The 20,887-nt window shown below is 40.1% G+C and overlaps 1 protein-coding gene across 1 annotated transcript; it reads right to left on the bottom strand.

Moving 5' to 3' along the window:
- Positions 1-4,585: 4,585 nt before the first annotated feature.
- Positions 4,586-18,765, bottom strand: spmip7 (sperm microtubule inner protein 7). The gene is made up of 6 exons (XM_076285208.1): positions 18,616-18,765; positions 18,443-18,510; positions 18,029-18,070; positions 11,741-11,848; positions 11,449-11,535; positions 4,586-4,709 (listed from the first exon to the last, which is right to left on the bottom strand). Exons 1-6 carry the CDS (start codon positions 18,763-18,765, stop codon positions 4,586-4,588), a joined length of 579 nt encoding a protein of 192 aa, XP_076141323.1.
- Between the last annotated feature and the right edge of the window lie 2,122 nt (positions 18,766-20,887).

The following is a 20,887-nucleotide window of genomic DNA, read 5'->3' as shown; positions in this document are numbered from 1 at the left end:
TAGAATGTTACAAGATATAGACATAATATAACGTCTAGTGGTTTCAGTCATGTTAATCATCTATGGGTGTTCTGTATTATAATAGTAAAATGCCATGGTCCAATATGCTACTCTAATATACACCTTACTATCTAAATACTCTGCGGTCTATACAATTGAGTAATAGACTCTGCTTTTCATTGCAATATCATTTTGAAAATCAGTACGAGATATGACCTATTCAACATGGCTTTGGCTTAACAAAAATCCTTATTTGAATATGAAGGTATGCTCCACTATGACAGCAATCATCCAAAATATAGCTATAATTTTATCATTAATATTTATAGAGATCAATAAATAATGAGTTGTGCAGCAAGTTTGATTTTGAATAAATAGGCTCATTTCCCTCCCATGTTTTGTCATTAAATTCTAAATAATGATTCTGCTATGCATCGTCCAGTCCAGTATTAGAGCACCAAGCCTGAAACTCAGAGTCTCCCCTCCCAAGTGTTCCTTGTTTTTAACCCTTCAAGGTAGCCCTATCTGTGGAGAGGTGGCTGCAGGCCCCGAGCTGCTGAGTCACGACAGCAGGAGGCTGCCCTTATCTGAGATGAGCCAGGACTTTCTCAGGCAGTTGGTCTGGGTAGAAATGAGGAACTCAAAGGACCTTGGAGAACCCTTTGTAGTGTCTGGGCATGTTGCTTCATCATGACAATGTATGATGTTGCACAGGGCGGACACAAACACCAAACTAATGTACCCCATGGGTATTGGTGGGGCAGTGGGTTCAGAACCTATAGACCCTTTCAAGAGAGTTCCATTATCAGCATCATAGTTGACCCCACAAGGCTTCCGTTTTAACATTCCATATGTTATCTTAATGCAGAGGAAGTAGATTGGGAACCAAATAGAACGTTCAAGCATTGTTTTTGTTTTTATTGTTGAAAGGGTCTATAATCAAAAGTGGGTAAATGGCAGACCTGCTATGATGCCCATCCAGAGGCCGGGCTGAGGGAATGCCAACAGGGGAGGTGCAGGGGGTCAGGAGAGGGGGCAGTGACTCAGCACCATGCATGGCGTTTCCCGCAAATCATAACTAGCAGGGTTGAACACGCGCTTCCCGGTCTAAGAGATATATTATCAGAGAATTCAAATGAGGGAGTAACATCTACAGTCTATCAGGCCTGGGACTGTACAAATATTGAGTGGACTCATTGCTTTTTTTCAATATACTGCACCATTTTTCTAATACCTTAAAAGTATAGTATTTTCATACAGAACACAAAATGAACATAATGTGTTGCATATTATGTCATATCTCATTGCCTCATACAGTTGTTCTTTAGGACCTACAACTTTTGCATTTTAATAGAAATTCAATTTTTAAGAGACAAATGGTATTTTTAAATAAGTGTCTGCCGCATCCTTTCAAAATCAACAGATGAACAAAATTCACTGGACCCAAGCATTTCATCTACAGCACCACAATAGATAATATAGTGCAATTAAAAAGCACCAGTGGATTTGCCACATATCAGTGTTGAGCAAACTAAACCTGAGAGAATCCAGAACAAAAGACTGCCTGTGTCTTATTTCATGGATCTTTAAGCAGCATTCACTGCTCCCAATTTAGGAGGTTCAAGAACATGTAGGCAATAATTGGTTTAAATACCTAAATAAGTTTGAGGTGTTCAGGATTGGTAATCATGTTAATAGTGAAATTTGCAGTTGGTGGGCTGAGAAACCTCACTTTCTTTGGGAATGAATTATGCGGCAGGATGTCAGAGTAAATTAAATTCCCCTTTGCACACTAAACCATCAATTTCCTTATGGTAATTATCTACAGGCATGGATGTGTCACTAGAGGGAGTCAGGCATGCTTGACATTTACCCTCTTTATGGAGAAATGACGAGTAAAAATTAAGACGCTGAGGGGAAATTAATCTCTTGGCCAGGCAAGAGCGACACCGAGAGCCCGATGCATTGTCAGTGAGGAAGCCATTATGTTTGTGACCCTAGTGTGAAGGCAAGGCCTGCTGATGAGATGTAAACCAGTGATGTGGAGAGAGGGATTATGCAGGAAAGAGGAGAGAGCTGGAGAGAGATATAATAGCATGGGAATATATTATATACTGTTTGGAGATATATTAGATCAACCTGTGGCTATATGGGATAAGCACAAAATAGTCCATTTTAAAGGTATGAACTTATAAGTTACTTTGCATCTAATTATGTTATTGACTATTTCTGATTATTTTATGAGATGTTGAGTAAATTCAGCTAACTATGAGTCCACCACAATTGCATAGCCGTCTGAATGATTTAAGATGCATGTTTTTTTCATAAACAAAAAATAAGCAGTTGACATAATTAGAACCTAATGCATTATTTGTGTTCAAAAGCTAATGTCATCTGTCGTAATATAGTATTTTTTGAGTCAACTATTTACTAATGAAATCACACCAGAGTAGCTTGTTGAAAACCTTTTTAAAGGCTAATCACCAAATGAACCCTTTCCACTGGGGTAAGGTATAACAAAGCACAAGGAAAGGCACCTTGGAACGGAAAGCCAAAAGGCAGCAGACAGAAAGCCATGGTAGGAAGGAGTGGGGCCCCCTCCCAGAGCCAGGGCAGGAAAACAGCCGTAGCCTCCAAAAGGACGTTGGTTATCTGCTAACCACATCTCCATCACTGGGAGCTGAATAAACAGTGTCATTCCCACCAAGACCAAGGTGTCAAGGTTACAGAGACCGCAGCAGAAAATGGTTTGAGCAAAGCCCAGAAAAAAAGGCAACAGGATGGACGGTAGGAAGACAACGGCACATGCTCCAGCAGTTGCACTTCACAAGGGCAGAGCATCAGAGCATATATCAAAATATTTGAGAAAAAAAAAAACATTTATCAATACTGATCTTACATGGAATTACTGTAGTGTGGCACACTTTTTGTTTATTGCTTACTCTGCATTTAGATTAGCACGTGTCTTTTCACGCATGCTCAAGTAGAGATAGATTACTTGAAATTCATTTTCAAAATACTGAAACACAATGCTGAAAACACAATACAGTATAAAGGGATATGAATATAATCTAACCAAACATCAGAAGTCAGGAGGAGGTTTTAGAAGTAAAAAATGTAGATATTGTTGCAAAATAATAAATGTTGCATTTATAACACTTGGGTCAAGGCGTGGAGGTGCAAACACAGTCAGAGAGAACAGCTGAGTGAGAGGACAGAACGTTAACGGATGCCATCTGAAGAAAGAAGACATGAAGAGAAGCTTCCACCCAAATTTCTTGTCAACAGGTAAAAAGATGGCATCTTTAACCAAACTAGTACCAGGTTGCAACCAACCCGAGTTCAAGGTTCTGAGACTGAGTTGCAGATGTGATTTTGGATGTGTGTACATGAAACTGTAATGCATTAAAGCAACACAATATAAGAATTTGTATTTACCCCTTGACATTAAAGGGGTACAGAGGAGTGTGTTGAGAAGTGACAAAAAGTTTGCATCTTCTGCACGACAAAGTTGTATGTGCAATACCAGGTGTTCCGACGCCACTCTCCATTTTAAATATCAGTGTACCATCAAGAGTATAGTAAGTATAAGTATATATACTTTTTTGATCCCGTGAGGGAAATTTGGTCTCTGCATTTAACCCAAACACAAACAGCACACAGTGAACACACAGTGAGGTGAAGCACACACTAATCCCGGCGCAGTGAGCTTGCCTGCTACAATGGCGGCACTCGGGGAGCAGTGAGGGGTTAGGGCACTTCAGCCGCGGCCCACTGATCGGGGCTCGAGCGGGCAACCCTCCGGTTACAAGTCCAGAGTGCTAACCAGTGGGCCACGGCTGCCCACAAAATGATGAGTTTGAAGTCATTATTTTCAGGTAAAAAATTACGCTACATAAAAGGGCATCTAGGACTACATAAAATGCTGCTTCATGTGTACAAGAAATTGTCAGCTTCATTCTATTTTTGCTTCCCAAGAGTATAATATTTTGAAAATAACCACTGGTGGTGTTAATATAAAAATGCACTCAACAGAAACATTTGTGGTTGAGCTGAAACTATATTGTGCTCTACCATTAAAATGGGCAAGACACAAAAAATGAGTTTTTAAATCACTCTAACTATTCTCCAAACAAATGAAACCCCTTTAAAAACTTTTATACACATGCACACTGCACATGCACTCACACACACACACACAAAGAGAAACAGAAAGTGTACAGTATGCGTGTGTGAGTGTGTGTTTGTGAGAGAGAGAGAGAGAGAGAGAGAGAGAGAGAGAGAGAGAGAGAGAAAGTTTGAGAAGACAATGACAGACTATGCTCACTCCCTCCATATTCACAGAAGCACTCATCTAAATCAAGGGAAATTATGCTAATGAAGCATCTCATTATTCCGAATTCTCAGAGAATCAGTCACTGACATCACATCATTACAGATCTATTCACAAACACAGATTGGATTTCATGAAGAGACCCTTACATTTCCCACTTATTTATTTTTTTTTCAAATCTTTATTACTCTGTGTAGTGTGTCTTCTGTGTGTGTGTGTGTGTGTGTGCTTGTGTGTGTGCACGCTTTCTCTCTAAGTAGAGATGGGGAATGCTGGAGGGCTTGGTTGGAGGAAAGGGTTCTGGGGTGGAACTCTGGTCACCATCCTGGACAGCGGGCCAGTGTGGCCAAAGGCCAGGTGGCTCCGACGGCTACCCCTGTAAGAGACATGTACCTTTCAACTGGAAATCGCTTCACTTACTATGTCTGGCAAGATATATTGAACGGCTAACTGCTGCTATATTGCTTTGCACAGGATAGATTTTTTAATCATAAGATATTTAAATGGCATCGCAGAAATGTAGGCATTGCACAAAATATGACTAAAATTGGGGGTTCCAAAATGAACAGACCATACTTTGACCTTTGACCTCATAATTGTGAGGTCAGTCTAATATGGTTCAGCCATCCAAAATTTGTTACAGTTTTTTGCAATTGCTAAGACACAAAAATGCTCGATTACTAAAACTTGACTTTACGATAAACTGATCGATCATTTGAATGTTAATGCAATGGTGTCATACAAGTCGTTTTGGACAAAAGCATCTGCTAAATATCATAAACATAAAACTAACACAAGAAGCCCATCTATTTATCGGGTTTGTTAAACCCATCTTTATACAATGTTCGAAATGATAAAACACACCTTTCGCATAAAACTAAACACAGTTATATACATTAGACATAAATCATTTGAAACTAAAAGCTATTCACAAACACAGATGCATGTGCAGTGTGCATATATTCATTCTATTTTTGCTTCCCAAGAGTATAATATTTTGAAAATAACCACTGGTGGTGTTAATATAAAAATGCACTCAACTGTGTTTAGTTTTATGCGAGAGGTGTGTTTTATCATTTCGAACATTGTATAAAGATGGGTTTAACAAACCCGGTAAATAGATGGGCTACTTGTGTTAGTAGTTTTATGTTTATGATATTTAGCAGTCGACTGCTAAACACTGCCAATGAAATACACACATCAATTATCAACGGTCCAAACCAAGAACGCACATTTCAAAACATTTGTAACCAATCTGATGACTTTGAAATAAGACTCAATTCTCTAAAGACGGTTCAGGTTTGCACTGTGGGACGATTAGCACTAGGAGGACAAGGAGGATGCGATGGAGGAAGAGGAGGAGCAAGAGAAGAAGGAGCACAAGACACTTTTATCAAAGTGACTAACAATGACATAAATAAACATTACATTAACAATAAAATTAACAGTTTATAGCCAAATCAAATAGCCTAATAATACCCATATTTTAATAAATGAAATAGAATTTACCAAAATAATAGCAATTAACATAAACATATACAAACCGCAACCCTATAGGGAAAAATGTATAAGCTAGAGACAAGATAATAACATAAGTCTTAAATGCTTTTTGAAGATCCCAAGCAATCACATTAATATGGAAGCATGCCAGGGCTGGATACTCCATTCAAGACTATACTTCCCCTAACATTTGGCTACAGGATACTATGTGTGATGTTCGCAGGCAGGATGGAGGATGTAACTGCACTTCTGTATACTGTAGTGTTTTTGTTATATAATACTGTACTGTATATTCCATTATTTACAACCTGCTACAACTATAAATCCCAAAACTTTAGATAATGGTGATAGTTTTGAGTGATATGTATGCTTTTGCAAGAGATTTTGCTTTTGAGTTCTTTTGTGTTTTTGATTTTTGTGTTTTGACAAAAAAAAAAGACGTGCTTTAGCAATTGCAAACAGCAATCAGACAAAAACAATACTCTACAAGTATTTAGAAATGTGGAAATAAATAAAAAAAAGACTTTATATAAACTCTTAACCTTCCATCATGTGTGTACAAATGTAAGAGTCTTGCCCTTTTCCGTTATATGGTTGAAAATATGAGAGGCTAGTTTTGTCGTCAGAGGAAACAGCTTTTCGAGGGCCATTTTTTCCAGGAAAATGGAGGTGTCTGCAGTAAAACCACCATTACCACTACCAGGAACATTTCAGTTCTGGATGGGGCCATCTGGAGAGAGTTGCTCCAGAACAAAGTGAACCTGCTCTTTGGGGTGGGCCCTGCTAGGAAACAGGTTTGACATCAAACCTTAGGCAGCCGCCAGAGAGCTATGGGGTTGCTCCTCCTTTGATGCTATAGCTGCTACTTTTCCTTTTCCTTTTTCAGTTCAACACACAATGTGCAATGACAATGTGGGGAGATAGTCGTGCCATTTTTATTTTTCAGTCTTGCAGAAGCTGTGATATTAAATGCATTTCCTTTTTAGGGAAATATCTGGCCATAGCTGTGAGCATGCAACTTATTTCTGGTTTCTGAGTTTCCCAAGTAGTTGTGCACCAACTTCTGTTTGAATCAAAAAATATTTCATACACATTCATGACCCCTTTTAATATATACCTATTCTCTCCAGGTCACATTAGCTGGCACCATTTTGCATGCTGACCTTCTGACGCCCACAGGCCACCAGACCCAAAATAAGTCCACAGGATGTGGATCACTGCGGTGTAGTCCATCTAGGCCAGGCCCTGTCTACTGACACAGGCAGAGAGACAGTCCTGCTTTTCAAACCAAATGCACCTCTTTATGCCCTGATCATGTTTGTGGACATGAGGGTAAGGCATATGGACTTTGTAAGGCAAATGTGTTTATGCACGTATTGTGCATTTGATCCTAACCCTCCTATTTCTGTGATACATTTACATTTGTCTTCATAATGCATCGAGAGGAACTTGAATTTCCAGCTGTGACTCTATGCTACTCTATGCTACATTACTGCCACCTGCTGACACAAAGGTGCCTACAAACCAGTCTCATAGAAGTGCAAAACATTCACCATTCAGCTGTAACACATGTCTCAAGATGTGTCCCAAACACACATTCTTCCTACACAAAGTCATCTGTAGGTGCAGGTAGAATCACTGTGCCCCCCCCCCCCCACACACACACACACACACTTTCATCCTGATCACATCCTGAAGTTGTTCAGACATGGAAGGGACCAAATGGAAACAAAGGGCTTAGTCTTGAGCTGAGCTGCATCAGGATGCTGTCCCACACACAGATGTTCAGGATCAGCCCAACGATTTCCCACTGGCTTGAAGTCAGGGGAGTTAAGTGGCCATTCCTGCTTCTGATGAGGCCTGGAAGGCCCTCGGCACACCACTGCTGACTCACTGCTGTGTAAGCAGGAGCACTGATTCTGAATGGCTGCTTTTTCCAAGTGCTTATGGGCGCCACTTTTTTCTTGCATTGTTCATGTGGCCTACTGAGTATTCTGAGGTGCCCTAGGATACAGTTTGAGTGCACTGAAACTGACACAAAGCAATGTGGGTACAAAAATAGAACACATTGAAGGTTTTCATGACTATTCATTAAAAGGCATTAGGGCATTTAAAAGAAAAATCTCCAACTTCTCTGTGCTCAGAGTGACATGCTTTTTGCAAAAATCTTCATAAAGTAAAACGAATCAAAGTTATATTTGTAAGATCGCAAACACAGGTGTAATCAGAAACATTTTCTCAAAGATTTCTGAGACTTCTGATAACAATTACAGATTTGCTCTTGGCCATGGTTACTGCTGCATATAAATGTAGACCTAGGTACAACTACTGGTACATACACTCATGTTTAGTATTTCCTAGTTTAATTACTGGCACCTGTTGCATCCTCACAGCAGCTGATGGTCCCTCAAAAAAAGACCCATGTACTCTCCTACTCATTCATGTCCTGCAGGGTTCACTATACTGCTACTCTTCTCCCTGGCCTCCCCAAGAAATCTATCAGACAGGTACAGCTAACTTAGAACGCTGCTGCCAGACTTTTAGCCAAAACCAAGAAAAGAGATAATATTACTCCAATTCTCAAGTCTTTGCACTTTGCAGTGACACAGTCACTTTCCGAATTGAATTCAAGGTACTATTAATCATGTACAAGACACTAAATGCCCTGGGCCCTAAATACACTGCAGAAATGCTAATGCCATATGCCTGCTAGAGATCAAGATCTACTGAGACAGCTAGTCGTCAGCTAGTCATCCCCAGAGTCAATACCAAGCAAGGTGAAATGACATTTAGCCATTATAGGCTACTGCCCACCACTGGAACCCCCTCCCTGGAGATTAGATCTGCTCCAATGGTAGTCTGTTTTAAAGGAGACTTGAAACTGCACTATATTCTACTGCCTTTGATTAATCCGTTGATTTCTTGATAGGCCATATGGATTGTTTTATAGTCATGTGTTTATTTATTTATTCCTTTTATTTTTTTAATTATTCTTTTATATTTTTTATATTCATTTTTACCTGGGCTATTTCCATTTTATTTGATTGTTCTGCTTGTGTAAAGCACATCAAATGACAATTATGTATGATAATGTGCTATCCAAATAAACTTGACTTTGATTACTCCCCATAATTTGGGAAAAATTAATGAGCAGGGAGGGCTACTTAGAAATTTCAATGACTGATCTTAACTTTAGTAAAGCTACTTTTTCTACTCCAAGTTAACAGGGGCCAGGCAGATAGATAAACCTTATAGACAAACTTTACCTTACCTTAAATATGTCTCCTTACAATGTGTAAGGTGTAATATTAATGGTTGTTGTTATTATTATGGGAAATTCTATTCAGTATATAACTAACATTGATATTTTCTATATACTCTTTTGATCCCGTGAGGGAAATTTGGTCTCTGCATTTATCCCAATCTGTGAATTAGTGAAACACACTCAGCACACAGTGAAAACACAGTGAGGTGAAGCACAGACTAATCCCAGCGCAGTGAGCTGCCTGCAACAACAGCGGCACTCGGGGAGCAGTGAGGGGTTAGGTGCCTTGCTCAAGGGCACTTCAGCCGTGCCAAGGGCACTTCAGCCGTGCGGCAACCCTCCGGTTACAAGTCCGAAGCGCTAACCAGTAGGCCACGGCTGCCCCATAATCTTCATTAATGTTAATCTTCATTCATGATCACTTCTCCTCCACACCCAACACATAGCTCCATACAGATAACTTGTCTTTGTTGTATTGTTTTGTTTGTTTGTTATTGTGTTTCCCTGCCTTTGTCTTTGTTGTATTGTTTTGTTTGTTTGTTATTGTGTTTCCCTGCCTTCCTACTATGTAAAGCGACCTTGGGTTTAAGAAAGGCGCTATATAAAATAAACTTATTATTATTATTATTATTTAGGCTATATGACTTTAAACTATCAATTTGAATGTTAATGTAATGTTTATTGAGGTCATTGCAAGTCGCTTTGGACAATAACATCCGCTAGATAAACAACCAACAAAAGCAGGTAAGACTGCTAACAGGTTACAAACAAGTTAACCACTGAGAGAAAGCATTTTTGAGAGGCAGTGTAGTAAAACCTACAAATGCATCTTGAAACACTTTTTAATGTCCATGAAAAGTCAACCAAAAATCTAATTGAAAAGCCAAATTGACCTATAATACAATATAACTGAGATTTCACTCAGTGCACTGCACTGTAAATACTGCTGTTACACAATTGACTAATTAAGCTGTATTGTATCACTGCTAGGGTTGCAAACGTTTGGAAAATTTCCAGGAAATTTCCATGGTAAGTTAAGATGGGGAATTTTGGAAACATTCCAAATTGGAAACTTTCATGGAATTCATGGAATTAAAGGAAATTATGGGAATGAATGGGAATAACCCATTCATATACAAACATTATCATTTTGTTTCGTGATAAGCAATACGATTTGTTTGTTCGTATTTTCGCTTAGCTTAGCATACAAAGCTAGCAATACTAGCGGGATCCCATTCTCTCCCTATGGTTTACTAGCGTGCTAGGCTAGCAACACTGAAACCACTGAACTGCCCAAGATACACCATGCCACTCAACAACAAAATCCAATTGGTTGGAATATTGACTGACTATCACTTTGTGCAGTCAGAGTCCCAGAAAATGGTAAAACAAATAAAAAATATATATATAAAAATAATGATATGGCATATGGTTATTAATTGTGCTGTTAAAGCTAATGCAAAATGACGTACACCCATTTGAATGAGGACAAAAGTGACGACAAGCCCATAACTGGGCAACTCTGTTTGCAAACTTCCCCCAGTTTCACACCAGTTATTCCCACATGAGATGATGTTTTCATTGTTATTTTTTTTTTCTCCCATGCACATGAACGCACCATAGGGTTCCTTTATGTCTAGTACCCTATGCTGATTGCTGTGTGCATGTCATTGACATGTGCAGGGTAGAAATTCGAAATTGCATTAAATCAGGTTGTTTTAACTAATATTATGCTGCAAGATGGGGGTTTGTCCACTACATTTAAGTTACCTGTTATAGACTAACTTGCCATATTAAAATTCCCCAGTTTAGTACCATTAATTCATGTTAATTCCCGTATATTTCCATTAAATCCCATGGAAAGTTTCCAACTTTGAAAATTTCCGGAATTTTGCAACCCTAATCACTGCAGATCAAAATATATGGTGGCACTGGTGGCATGAAAAGCAGCTCAACCCTGCAGGTCTGTCAAAGACTCCTGAGTGGTTGATAAGCTGCCAGTGAGCTCAGCACGACTCAGATGTATCGGTGAAAACGGAACACCCAAATGGCATTCTGCAACCGCAGGAGCAGCAGCGCATATTAGCCGATTTCATAGTCTAACACGTCTTAATGACCGTGAGACAAACAATTGTCATGCTTCTGCAATATCTTCATAGTGTCACATTTCTGGGGCTGTGCCAAGAGATGGCGTGACCAAACATGGAACAACTGCTCTGAACTGGCTTTGTTACAGTTGGCCTGTGTTTTGGCATACATCTTGACCAGATCAATGGCAGCCCTCAGGCCAAACATCAGCTCCACGGTGGCTTAGTGGTGATGGTGATGCGGGGGCGGCGGGGGGACTTACCCCAGGGCTGGAGCAGTGCGGGGCAGAGCAGGCAGGCTGGCCGCATCATAATGGGCTTTACCAGTGTAACCTGGGATGGTGGGTCGACTTGCAAATACAAAACAGGGCTTTTGTAAGTGTACCACAGAATAAAGGTGCATTTGTCAAAGGACACATTAAAACTGTCATGAAGTGTTTGGTGTCGCTATTCAAATGACGAATTTGTCTGTCATCTCTTTATCAATCTATGTGTCAATCAATGCATCTGTCCATTTATTTGGACTATATTTCACACACAATAGTGCATACTTACTGTGCAGTGGGGGTGTACGGAGGCACTGGTTTACGCAGCATGGTCAAAGGGGTAAAGTCCTTCCCAACGATGTCTATATTGTCCATGTTTTCTGATCCAACTGTGCCACTTCATGAAGGGACATTATACACAGAGAGAGAGAGATCATTCAAGAATCTAAAGAAAAATATTTGGAACATTGGCAAAAGGAGACAAAAAAACAAAGCAAATTAGAATGTTAACGGTCAATAAAATCTGAATACCAATTGGAAGAATATCTCTTTACTGTTAGAGATATAAAGCAGAGACAGATCCTGACCAAATACAGACTCAGTGACCACAGTCTAGCCATAGAAAAGGGCAGACTGAGAAAATCCTGGTTGCCAAGAGAGCAAAGAATATGTGGTCACTGCGTAACAGGTGAGGTTGAGACTGAGGTGCACTTTCTTCTTCACTGTGAGAAATATACAACTATACGTAAGTCATACTTTGACAGGCTTACAAGCCTAATCCCAGGGTTCAGATATCTAGAAGAACAAGAAATAATGGCAGTCTTACTCAGACAGCAGGGACAGACAGCAAATCTTGCTGCCAAATATGTCACCGAATGCCATAAGGAAAGGGACAGTGGTTAAATAATTAAATAATTACATAATTATTACTTTTATATGGCACCTATCCATATAATTACACAGACAAACACCATACATGCACGCAGCCACGCACACACCCACACACACGCACCCACCCACCCACCCACACACACACACACACACACCAGTTTGTTTGTTAATCTAGGATGTGTATCTATTTGCCATGTACTGTATTCCAAGTATTCTCTATGTAAATGTTTGTCTAAATGTTCTGCTTTGGCAATGCAAAAATATTAGTCATGCTAATAAAGCTCACTTGAATTGAATTGAATTGAGAGGGAGAGAATGGGGGGGGTATCTTGTCATCAGATGTCTTGTCACATTACATGACTGTCATGTCAAGTTATGTGCCATCTAACTACAACTGCCAACATGCCAGAAATTCATTGCAATGTCAGACACATTTGCTTTGACATCAAATTCATACCTCAGTAAACCATAATTTCAAAATTGACAATACCATGAGTTTCTCACAGGAAATTCTTGCAGGGATTATTACAAACAATATTACTGATCACCCCTAAGCTCTTTGGGGCTCGAGGGGTGAACAGGAGGAACTGTAAAAGGGGGAGATACTGTATGCTTGTGCATCACTATTGCAAAACCACTAGATGGCTCTACTAACAAATCTGTGAATGCTTGCACTATTTTTCCTTTAGTCTCTCAAGTCAGCTGCAATGTGTTGTGTTATATTGATTCAAAATATATACACACATACTACTACAAACTCAACCAATCATTTGCATTGAACTCAATGAGCATCAAACCACCTAATAGGCTAACTGAAATAAAACCATGCCAATTTAGGTATGGTGAAGGGTATGTGATGATGCTATTTTAATTCCAAAGGCCAAGGGAACTATTAGGATACATAGTATCCTGGATCCATGAAAAAAACTGGGCTTTAAAAATAAAAAATAAGTATAAATACTCTTTTGATCCCGTGAGGGAAATTTGGTCTCTGCATTTATCCCAATCTGTGAATTAGTGAAACACACTCAACACACAGTGAACAAACAGTGAGGTGAAGCACACACTAATCCCGGCGCAGTGAGCTGCATGCAACAACAGCGGCACTCGGGAAGCAGTGAGGGGTTAGGTGCCTTGCTCAAGGGCACTTCAGCCATTCCTACTGGTGGGGGTTCAAACCGGCAACCCTCCAGTTACAAGTCCGAAGCGCTAACCAGTAGGCCACGGCTGTCTCTAAATCTGCCTGCCTCTATGGGAATTTAACATAGGGGTGCCAATACTTATGACCCCTGTATTTTAAGGAAGAACATTTATTTATTTATGATACATTATTCATTCACAAAGAAAAATGGTGTCCTTAAAAGGTTGGATATGTCCTCATTTTTTTACTTAAGGCATTAAGTTCAATTTCCAAAAGATTATTTTATATTCCTTTTTTAGGTCAACTTAAGCAGACGTGCCAATAATTCTGGAGGGTACTGTAGTACTGTACGTAGACAAATTTCTTGTACATTGATTTAAGCCTGTCCTCGATTTAAAAAAAAGTCTAGTTAATCCATGTATGGGAAACTGGTACATTAAGATTAAGATGGTGACGTAGCAAATGTTTTACAGATACATTTCCTCAGTTTAATCCCAGTAAGGTTTCTGATCAAGCAGAGTATTTAGATCTTAACAAGAGCACAATTAAATAACCAAAAACGATTTGACAAGCCTATTACTTTGTGACCTGCCTTAGGCACTGTCCAAGCTAACGTTTGGTCTCTGTTGCCTCACTGGGACCAATGTGATTAGTGCTTTAGTGTGGCACAAATAATGCTGGTTGGTTGCCAAGACTTTCAAAATGCTGCGTCTCAAACCACAAAATTCTGTGCAAAATTCTAGCACAGATTAATTGTGCCAGTCCAATTGAGTTGTTTGTTTCCAGTATGCTGCAAACCTCTGGTACAGTCTAGACCAGCACTAAGCCTTCCTTGCTCATAGAGTAATCCCTTGTTTGTAAACCCTCATTTAGCCTCTTGTACTGTGATGCACTGTGCCTCAAGACTGCAGGGCCTTGATTAACCCACACCGATTTTGTATTCTGTTAACGACTCTAAAATGACTTGTCTTCCTGCCAAAGCATAGCCCTCCATTACATTGACATTTTAAAGAGTAGCTTCCCAAATGTCTCCTTAAACAAGAGTATAGTGGTCTTGGAATGCCTTATTTGCATCCATTTCATTTCATTCGTTGAATACAAGATTAAATGTTGTATTGTGGATCACTTCAGAATATGAGGCAAATGGAGCAAAATCTCCACAAACTCTGACTGCATTTCCACGACCAAGATTAAATATGCTGCATTATTACGCAGCTCTTCACAAGGCAAGTAACGCTCCATTGACTTGAATGGTATTTCCCAATAACGTTCATTATTTCCGAGGAAAGGACCTCTGAAAAAAATAATGACCGCTGTCAATGGCAACGAAGTTTGTGCTTCTAATTCAGGTATTTCATATTACTACGCAAGGACTGGAACTTCATTCAAAAGTGAAAGCAGACGGTTGATCAGCTGTGTTCTAAAGAATGTTTGATTCAAGTTCAGCGTGTGTTGTTGCAAACTATTTGTTTCTCAGCAAATGCCACGATGAACGGTAACAAATAGGCTGGACTATGTAGGCTGAAGTCATATCTTGGGGAGTTTATTATTTCGTTTTGGCAAGTAGGCATGTAATAAGCGGGATAATGTATATAGAACGCCGGTCATTATTGGGAAAATAAGTCCCTTCAGGGCGGAACAAGACCCCTTCGGTGCGCGTTGGGGTCCGGTTCGCCCTGTCGGGACTTATTTTCCCAATAATGACCGGCGTTCTATACATTATCCCTTACGTATTGCCACTCTTAGGGCCCTATCTTGCCTCCCGCGCAACGTGGCACCAAACGTGACGCAAGTCTTCCTTAAGGGCTCAACATGCTTCTGCGTCAACTTCACGGCGTAGCTACGCCGGCACTCCTACGGTGTCGTGACCATTTTATGGTTCTGCGTCGGGTTGCTTTGCATCGCGGTGCATTTCAGCGCCATAAAGCTCGGTGTCGCCTGTGTCTGCGTCACTCACCATCGAAACAAGACTGTATGACTAAAACGGTAGCCTACTCAGAATGGCAAACCCATAGACTGTCGGGCCAAAATATTAATCTTATTTGTTTGGCCTTTTCTTGCTTAGATTTTGTACAAAGTATTGAGAAATAGACACAGTAAACCAGAAAATAAGTCTGAGGTTATTTGCAAGGTGTCTGTCAGCCAGTTTAAGTTATGTTAGCAGACGAACTTAGCACAACTGCCCACAAAGTACTGCTTACTGGCGAAGTGCTCATTTCAAAACGTTACTGACATATAAACACGTTACAAACGGATAACCCCGTCATTGTAACCAAAATATGTCTGAGTTTATTTGCAAAGCTTATATCAGTGAACTAGCATGTTGCTAATCCCCACAGTAGGCAGCTTGAAACACCAACTATCAAGCGCTCAAGTTCACAAGTTGTCACATGAAAAACGTGTGTCAATAAAAAAAACTAAATAAGAATGAGAGAGTCAGACACACCTTAAACGTATATGTGCATCAAATTGTACACGCGTCTGTGTATTGGGCCCAATGTAGTCTCCATGGGACTTATTTGTTGAGTTGTTTTCAGCTGATTTCAGCTATTTGTCTTAATATATCCACCTGTCATTATTATTGATTTGCCAAGGGAGACTTAAGCTAGAATATATTCTGTCCCACACTCATTGGTTTATCAAGTTAGTATTTCATTTTCTTTTCTAGTTACACAATGGTATTTCTTAGGTGGATGAAAAAAGCATAAGGTGGACCTGTTACAATTTCACTCACTGAAAATACACATATTGTCATTTTAGGTGTGCAGAGAACCAAAACACCAAACCCAAAAGACAAGGATTTGAATATATTAACAACCCAACCTACTATGCTTGCAAACCATGTCATAGAATGGCATCTCACTACAAACACCAAACAACAGCCATGTTTGTGTACATGTATGTGTCTAGTGGGTTGGCTCCATCCTATGATTGAACTAAAGTGATGCAGATACAGTCATACAGCCATGGTGAGACTGAAAGGAATACATTAGAGACCAAATCTAAAGGAATCAAATTCTCTTTTTTTCTATATCCAGGCTTTAGATGGGGAAACCTGGGGATCGAAAACATGTTTGTAGGCCTTTTGAAAATGAATGCTATTAGTCTATTCAGTGGGAGATAACCAAACGGGGGCACTCTTCCAACTCTCAGTGTCCCTAGCGTAAGGCAGTTCAGTGTTCCAAACCTACCTTTAGGCCCGGTGGTATTCAATGCTCCCAATAGGTTGCTAAAAAGGGGAGCCAATTTCAAATCCACACAGTTTCAGCATAGCCTTAAATGCCTATTGGGTTAGTAGGTTGTGTGCCACACATACAATTTAGGATTTGGGCCAAACTGACAACTTTATAACAATGCCGATTCCTGAGTGCACTCTAAATGCAGTGACCTGGACATCTAAAAATAGTTAAATAGATAATAGTAAGTAAGTATCGGTAAGTAAGTAAAGTTTATTTTTAGAGCACATTTAACCACAGCTCGCACTGACCAAAGTGCTGTACATAGTGCATTAGCTAAAGAATAATAAAATAAAATGAAATAAAAATAGATTAATACACATACAGATCAGTGATTTCAGCTAAGATGACATCAACAGACAACACTTAATTACAGACAGTACAGGGTCAGACAATTAAAACACAGGGATGGCCAATGTAAAAAGGTGCGTTTTGAGCCTGATTTTGAATATTGTAATTGAAGGGGCATTTCTGATGTCAAGTGGCAGTTGGTTCCACAGCTGAGGCCCAGCAACAGAAAAGGCTCTGTCACCTTTTTGCTTAAGCCGGAACCGTGGGACATGGAGGAGACCTTGGCTGGAGGATCTGAGGGACCTAGGGGCTGCAGCACTAAGATCCAACAGGACCAGAATGCCATTATCACCTCAGTCAAGGGTGAGCAACAGGTCATTGTCAGTGCTGGTTCAGTGCTGTGACGGGCTTTGAAACCAGATTGAAATGGCTCTAGGATCTCTGTTGAGTTGAGGTATGGAAGCAGCTGTGTTAACACCACCTTCTTCAACATTTAAATGGCAGTTTAGAGATATGCCGGAAGTTATTAGGACATTTTGCATCCAGATTATGTTTCTTAAGCATAGTCTGGACAACTGCATGCTTGAAATATATATAATGGTGCTGGTGGCAAGGCAGGAGCTGAGAATAAATTGAATGGAGGGACCAACAGCATCAAAAACATCTTTGATAATCTGTGAACGGATAGGATCGTGTGGGGCTGTTGATGGTTTCATGTGCTTTACAATGTTCCATAGATCAGTATAGGACACTGCTTTGAATGTCAAAAGTAGCTGCAGCAATGGAGAAATGGGGTGGAGTGTCAGATTTAACTGTGATGTGGTTCATTTTCTACAATTGAGTTTATGGTATTAAATAAAATTCTAGGGCATTAAACCATTCATAATGCTTTAATACGTTGCTGCCAGATTATCCACAAGCTCATTCTATGTTTTCAGAAAATACTGAATTTTTGGCAAGGTGAAAAGAGAAAGTGCATCCTATCTGTGATTAATCTAGATTGGTCCAACTCACTTACCAGTACAAAGGGATCTGGCCTGACTTTGGACATGGGCTGGTACTGTTGAACAAAAAAGTATTACAAATATGAACCATGCATATTCATTTTAAAAGACCTCCAAGATCTACCCATGATTTGTCTGATCAAAACATCCTCATTATTAAACATTGGTTAATGTCAGATATACACAGGAGAGGTGTTACATTATTTTGCTGAGAGGAGGGGATTTCCCGGCCAATCAACAATCAGCAAGACATGCTCTACCAACTAATTCTTCAATCATTCTTTTTTGTTGCTGTGATCATTTACCATCCGATCAGCAACATAACCAGATAAACCAATGATGCAGGAACCCACAAATACAAAAAAGGGATATGGCAGATTTTGTTTTCCCTAGATAATACCAGCAAAGTCACAGCAGAAAAAACTTACAATGTGATTGGCTTCCTCACTTCATTTCTGGAACGGAGTTGATATCTGTTCCAATGGGGCCCGACAGCCTTGACAAAAAAGTCCAAAAGAATGAATAAGTAATAAAGTAATCAAATCCAATTGCAAACTTTTATGTACAACCTGCTCGTTCCACACCATATGGAAGGACTCACCTGCCACAGCTCAGGCCTGGTGTGGTATCTTCTCACGGTGAAACGCTGATCCACACGGTCTGCCATTTTCTCCCAAGTGGTTGAAGGAGGTTTGAGCCGCCGAGGCAACTTAGTATCCCAAGCAACTTCCTCATAGCCTCTGCCACACATCATAACTTCATAAGGTCATTAGGTCCGCCACAGGAAAAGTGGCCTAGGCCAACTTCTAACTGTTGCCAGTGGAGATCTTTTCCATTGAAAGATTGTGCCAAGAACACTACAACTGACCTTTGAGCCACTGATGTGTAAATGCAGTGCTGAGCTGCCTCATTCACAGACTGCGGTGAGATAACAGAGTATGGCTTCTATAGTGCACACAGATTCAAGAACATCTGTGAGATATACTATTAATGATGGCACCCTGATCTAGTGCATTTGAGGAAAACGTGACAAGATAGTAGACTCATAAAAAAGTATTTTAGCATGCATACAGGGGAAAGTGTTGTGCTAAGTGCTATGCCTACCGAATTTGAGTCATCCTTTTCCAGAAAAAAACTAAATAACTTCACTGAGCCTGGAATTTTAGGAGCAGCAGGTATCGCTCTCTCAGCACTTGTCCAACCTTTGTGAGAACACAATACAGAGACAGTCATAACATGGCTGACTGACCGCAGGGACCTCAAAACTGTTTCAAACTCAGCATACTATTGATTTGGACAAAATCGTTTACCAAATACCACAAACATAAACACATTTCAGACATCTGGATAACATAAACTGAAACATTTTATATTAGTGGTAACATAAAAACGATGAAGATAAAGAAATAGCCTACATTTAGGCCTACCTCCTAAGCCCGCCCGCACTGCTGCGTCAGACAGGGTTCTGGAATTCCATGAGCTGTGTTCGGCTGAGTCACAGACCACAGCCGATGGCCTTTGTGGTGGTGTCTGCGGTCTGTCTCTTGAGCCAGTTGGAACCCACAAGTCAGACGGAGTGTATACTCTGCCTATAAACTTGCGGCATCTTTTGTTTCCAAGATTCACTTCTGCGCCTGCACTCAGCTGTCCTGAGCATGGGTCAATTAGTAACACCTCATCTCGCAACGGTGCCAAAGCAGCGTTCTCCGCCGGTGGCTGGGCTTGCGGATTGAATTTTGTAAAATCGTGGAGTGCTTTTTCTTTCAGGCTATCGAATTCGTACCTTCCTTCGGGACCCCTCTCGCACGGCAGATTGATCTGTTTATGTAACCATTTGTCCACCTCAATTTGGCTCTGATTAGGTCTCATAATGAGTCGAATTCTGTGGGGCTCCATAGAGGCGGACATTTTTGGAGCCAGGAGGGCACTTGTCAATGCCAAAAATAACCTTTATAAAGTTAGCTAATTGCCTTCAAACATGCCTCACCCTTGTTTAATCCTTTACTGGAGTGTGACTGGATTGCAACTGACATGATGTATGCTAAGAGCTCTGTTCAGCGTTTCCTGTTGCCTGGAGACAGTAACAGTGGCTTGGCTCCTATGTCACTGATGACAGTGTCACAGTGGGGGGCTCAAATTACTCTGCTGTCAAGTTAATAGGCTTACTTTTACCTTGGTCTGTTCAACCAGTGGATGATACACAGAGCGTAAAGTATAAAAACTGGTAACACTAACAGAAAACATAAAATTGCTTTTGTGGTAATATAAGCTTAGGCCTACTTAAACACAGTTTCTTTTGTGTTGAGCTGAAAAACTGTGACTGTAAAGCACTAGATGGCAATATTTCACATAAAAAGCAGGATACTAAATGGGTGGGGGAAATTAGCCAAGACCTGTGTGGGCATGACATTTATTTTGTAAAGTAAATATACCCCTCTTCCCTGGCATATCTCAACTGATTATAGTCTATTGACAGGGACGTTCATTTTTTGAGTCGGCTAAGAATCAGTAAATTAACTAGCCTATTGAATACCCTGAATTGCCTGGGCAAGAATTACAGAGCTAGATGGGGGAATACTTTATAAGATATTGTTATGGTATTGGTTTACAGGAGTCTGTTTACTTGTATGATTAAGCAGACCACATTAGAGCCAATGGTAGATGACAGTTCAAATGAATGCTGTATGTTTGGAGTCACTGAAGCAAAAAGAAAGAAAAAAAAAAATAATAATAAAAAAACACATGCATCTGCTTCAGTGACCATATCAGCTAATGCTCTGTTTGCCACGGTTGTAATTTTAATGTAAATGCCATAAATACATAAATAAATGAAAATTAAATAAATGGGCCTACTCGCTTGTTTCTGTGTTGCT

This window comes from Alosa pseudoharengus, unplaced genomic scaffold (genome assembly GCF_046254945.1).
Source record: "Alosa pseudoharengus isolate Yale_2024_CS ecotype anadromous, Long Island Sound unplaced genomic scaffold, YU_APseudo_1.1 YU_APseudo_1.1_scf_15, whole genome shotgun sequence".
Classification (NCBI taxonomy): domain Eukaryota; kingdom Metazoa; phylum Chordata; class Actinopteri; order Clupeiformes; family Clupeidae; genus Alosa; species Alosa pseudoharengus.
The sequence above is the reverse complement of the archived record's forward strand: the minus strand, read 5'-3'. Positions and strand labels throughout refer to the sequence as shown.